Source organism: Myotis davidii, unplaced genomic scaffold (assembly GCF_000327345.1).
Source record: "Myotis davidii unplaced genomic scaffold, ASM32734v1 scaffold221, whole genome shotgun sequence".
NCBI lineage: Eukaryota > Metazoa > Chordata > Mammalia > Chiroptera > Vespertilionidae > Myotis > Myotis davidii.
The window spans coordinates 4,056,275-4,061,042 of NW_006293349.1; the positions used below are offsets into that span (position 1 = coordinate 4,056,275).

General features: G+C 57.4%; 1 protein-coding gene across 1 annotated transcript in view; it reads left to right on the plus strand.

Annotated features, from left to right (window-relative positions):
- MYO1B (myosin IB) overlaps positions 1 to 4,768 on the plus strand; it is a gene marked incomplete at its 3' end in the record, with an annotated part of 139,872 nt that overhangs the window by 44,990 nt on the left and 90,114 nt on the right. Inside the window, exon 4 of the mRNA XM_015566116.1 lies at positions 3,831 to 3,925. Coding sequence (XP_015421602.1) covers positions 3,831 to 3,925 — 95 coding nt within the window. The remainder of the gene's footprint in view (positions 1 to 3,830; positions 3,926 to 4,768) is intronic.

Consider the following 4,768-nt stretch of genomic DNA (forward strand, 5'->3'; position numbering starts at 1 on the left):
TTCGCAGTCAGTGAGGTGAGCTTGGGAAGGACATGGCCGGGCGGCGGGCGCGGGGCTTGGGGAGGGGCAGCCCTGCCATTGCCCCGAGGACCAGGAAGGCAGAGCTGCTGTGAGATGAACAGTCGGACAGAAGCAGGAGGGAGGAGGCGCGTGGGCAGCAGCTGGAGGGTGTGGAACAGGCCGCCCCTTCCGCCCGGGCAGCATGTAACAGAGGAGCCCACACCGAACCGCTCCGACCTCGGAGCCATGGGTCACTGGTGGCAGTGACCGTGGGTGGGGAGCCGCCCTGAGCTGAGCTGGAAGGAGCAAGTCCCAGGTCGGCCTGCCTCTCTCTGTCCTTAGCGCTCAGCGAGGGACAGAGACGCGGGTCAACCCTGCTCCGACGTGGCGAGCGAGGGCCCTGCGTGCCCCTTACGCCATCGCCACCGTGTGATAACACACCGCTCATTTGTGTGTGTGGTAGATGATGGTGCTGATGTGTCCAGGGTAATGGGAAGCATATGGGTCACAACTGTTTTGAAGTAAAAATGTCTGTAAAGTTTATTTAGGCTCCTCAATTACAGGGTGGGCGGGAGGCGGGCCTGTGGGTTGAGCGTGTGGTTACGTGTTGGCATGGTGCCGGGCCGGGCCGATGCTGCCAGAGAGAAGGAACAGAATGGGGACGGGGCCTGTGTCTTCCTCTCTCTCTCTCTCTCTCTCTCTCTCTCTCTTTCTTTGTTAATCCTCACCTGAGGATATTTTTCCATTGATTTTTAGAGCAAGTGGTAGGGAGGAAGAGACAGAGAGAAACATCTAGGTGAGAGAGACACATCAATCGGTTGCCTCCTACACGCACCCCGACCAGGGCTGGGGGACCTGGAACCAGGTATGTGCCCCTGACCGGAATCGAACCCGGGACCCTTCAGTCCGCGGGCCAGCATTCTGTCCACTGAGCCAAATCAGCCAGGGCCCTCGGGTCGTTTCTTCAAGCAGTGACGTCAAGGCCAGTGTTCGCACAGACGGGTCGGATGGCATCACCCTGTGCTTGAGAGGGTGTGCCCGCCGTCCAGCCCCGTCTCCCCGGTGCTGGGCACTTCAATTTGGTGAGATTTCCTGGCAGTTTGAAATCAGGGCTCTCTGGAGTCCTGGAAGAAGAGCAATCCCTTTGAGCCTCTCTCTTAGATTCTAACATACTCTCCGCTTGATGAATTGTGCCCAGTTTTGGGGACCACAGTTAAGTATTTCCGTCTGTGACAGACAAGAGGAAGTAAGAGCTCAAGTTAGGTGTTTTGACTTCAAGTCAACCCATGGCAGGGTCCTGGTGACCTTCTGAAGCTGTGTGTGTGTGTGTGTGTGTGTGTGTGTGTGTGTGTCGGGGTGGGGGGAGTTGGGGGGCATGCGTGCACGCATACAGAGTCATATGTGGTTATTCCTTTGGGATCTAGCAATAGTCCCAGGAGCACGGGAAAAGGCCGGAGTTAACCAGCCCATGTGGAGGTGGGCGAGTGCGTGGCTGGGAAGTTCACTGGCATCACCCCCGTGCTGTCTGCCTTCCTCCCCAGTGCCCATTTGTGACATTGTGCAAGGTGAAGGAGTGGAGTGGAGGGGCTAATTGGACGGTGGGCGGGGCTTCGTTCCCTGTGAAGGTCACAGGATGGGCTTTCCTGTTTACTGCTCCTGTGGGGGCTCACTCCACACCCCGCAGGGGCTTCGGCAGCACGTGGAGGGAACCCACCCATTCGTCCGTTCATGGCTTGGTCCTGGTGATGCCTCACGTCTCCAGCTCTGGATGAAAGTGGCCTGTTTCCCGAGGAGCGTGCACCTGGGAGGGGATCTGAGGGGCGCGTAACTGATCACAATGCAGAACGATTGCGGACCTGTCTTCAGGGCTGTATCCCCTTTAAAGCACGTTCACTGCATCATCGCAGCTCACGGATGTGGTCTGTTTCCCACTTGCACAAAGATCAGCCCAAGTTCAGCCGGATGACTGCCTAGAGGCGGTGCCGGGCGCCAGCGTGGTAGATACCGTGTCACTGCGCTCAGGGAGTGGCCGCCCCGCGGGAGAATGGGCATCTAGGGTCCTTCTCGGCCTCTGTCGAGGCATTTTTTCCAAGGAGGTGAACACGGCCTTCCCAGGGCTGTGGAAGGATGAAATCTGCTCCCGGCACATCGAACGGCCCAGTGAATTGTCGGTATCAACGGCTCCACTCACTCTTGTTGGAAGGAAAGCCCCAGGGCTGGATGGGCAGGCCACGGGGTCCCGTCCGAACGTAAACCCTCCCTGTGTCCCGGCTTCTCCTGCCTCCAGCGCTCTCCGCGGGCACCCGTGGGCGGCCTGGCACCACCCGCATGCAGAGGGCCGCGTGGGCCCAGAGCAGGGCCAGTGCCGGCTCCGCTGGTCCTGCAGTGTTTCCCCATGATCCTCAGCTTTGTGCTAACTTGCTGGCGCCCTGTCCGTCTGTCTGTCTGCCTCCCCTTTTCCTGCATTCCCTTCATATCCCAGCCCTTCCTGACCCAGGCAGACTCGGGCGGACTCGCTGAGGGGTTAAGTGCAAGAGTTTTCCCTAATTAAGTGCATGTTGACAACATGAAGCTCCGTTAAGCTGGAGGGAGCGAAGGGCATCCTGTTGGTGAGTTTTGAGGAGGGGGGTCCACAGGAGGTCTGGCTGCCTGCCTGCCTCGACAGGCGGCCTTGGCCGTCCTCGGGGCTGGAATTGGAGGAGACCTGAGGCAGAGCCGTGGCGCCGTTCGCCTGGGGGACCGTGCAGCTCCGTCACTGGTGAAGGCGGTGGGCCGGATGTAGCTCAGTGCTGGTGGTATCAGCTACTTGGTATTTGTGGCCATTTTTCTCACGTTGGAGCACATTTCTCCCTCATTCTTCTGGAACCAGTGACGCATCGCTGGTAGTGGACGTGCGATGTGACGGTTCCCTCCTGGGTCCCCTGAATCGCCCGGACGCGAACAAACAGAGCCATAAACAGCGTGTGTGTGGCATAAAGCGCAGCATTAGAGACATCAGTGCCAGTTTGGTTCACTGGGAATGCATGGGGAAAGGTAACAAGGGCCACGCAGGGAGGCTGTTACGTATTAACTTTAAGACTCGGCAGGAAATAGAGTGGGAGGCCTCAGCGTTCTAGCTGAAGCACATCAGCGGGCCTTGAAGGGGCCGTGGGTACATGTGATAACTGCATGATAGTGAGCTGTGTCCTAAGGTTACATGTGATGACCACATGATAATGAGCTGATCCTAAGGTTACATGTGGTTACATGTGATGACCACATGATAATGAGCTGATCCTAAGGTTACATGTGATGACCACATGATAATGAGCTGATCCTAAGGTTACATGTGGTTACATGTGATGACCACGTGATGGTGAGCTGAGTCCTGTGGTTACATGTGATGACCACTTGATAGTGAGCTGCATCCTAAGGTTACATATGATGGCATGTGATGACCACATGATAGTGAGCTGCGTCCTAAGGTTACATGTGGTTACATGTGATGACCACGTGATGGTGAGCTGCCCTAAGGTTGCATATGATGACATGTGATGACCACGTGATGGTGAGCTGCCCTAAGGTTGCATATGATGACATGTGATGACCACGTGATGGTGAGCTGACCTAAGGTTGCATATGATGACATGTGATGCCCACGTGATGGTGAGCTGACCTAAGGTTGCATATGATGACATGTGATGACCACGTGATGGTGAGCTGACCTAAGGTTGCATATGATGACATGTGATGACCACGTGATGGTGAGCTGACCTAAGGTTGCATATGATGACATGTGATGACCACGTGATGGTGAGCTGACCCTAAGGCCTTGTTTCCATGCCCTGCAGCTTTGCCCTGTCGGACGAAGCCTACCGGTCCCTGCGAGATCAAGACAAGGACCAGTGCATCCTCATCACCGGGGAGAGCGGGGCCGGGAAGACAGGTAAGACCCCGGGCCAGCCTCCCGCTCCGCTGGATGGCCGGTGCCCCGGGAGTGGCAGAGTGAGCGCAGCCAGGAGCGCCGTGCGGTCAGCACGAGGCTGTGCTGGGCCGCCAGGTGCCTGTGCCACGGGCTCCGGGGCTCCGGGCTGCTTGCCTAAGGGAGGCCGGGGCCTCGGGGCCCTGGGAGGCCGCAGCGCAGCTCCTCTCTGTGGGGAGGGGAGGAGAGGAGCGGGGGGCCAGGGAAGGCTGACTTCCTCGGAAGCCACAGAACTGAGATTTTTGTCTGTAGCTTTAGATGGGCTGTCTATATTTCTAGTGCGGAGATAAAGATCATGTGCAAAATGCTGCGGAACCAGAGAGGAACCTCTGTGTGTATTTTTGGAGTGATTGTGCTGTTTTCCCTTGTGCTTGTAATAAAAGCAGTTTGTATGGCTGATGGCCGGAGTGAGAGGTGATTCTGCCTGGGCCTGGCGACCGGGAGAGGGTGGGGAGAGCTGCACTGGCGAGTCCACTCTGCAGGCTCCCCCTGCTGCCATCGGGTCTCCTCCGCGGAACTGAGGGCCCAGGAAGGAGGAAGGCGGTGAGGGAGATGAGGGCTGCCTGTCTGTTCCATCTCTAACATGCTCTCCTTTAAAATATAGTCGACAGATGACGGTGTGTTAGTTTCAGGTGTACGTCCTAGTGATTCTGCCTGTATGAACCTCACGATGCGACCACCCCGACATGGCGTCACCACGGTCGCCGTGCAGAGCTGTGCCATTACTGACCGCATCCCAGTGCTGGGTAGCACACCCCGTGGCTTCTGTACCGCGTGTTCTTGTGTGACAGCCGAGGCTGGCCATTC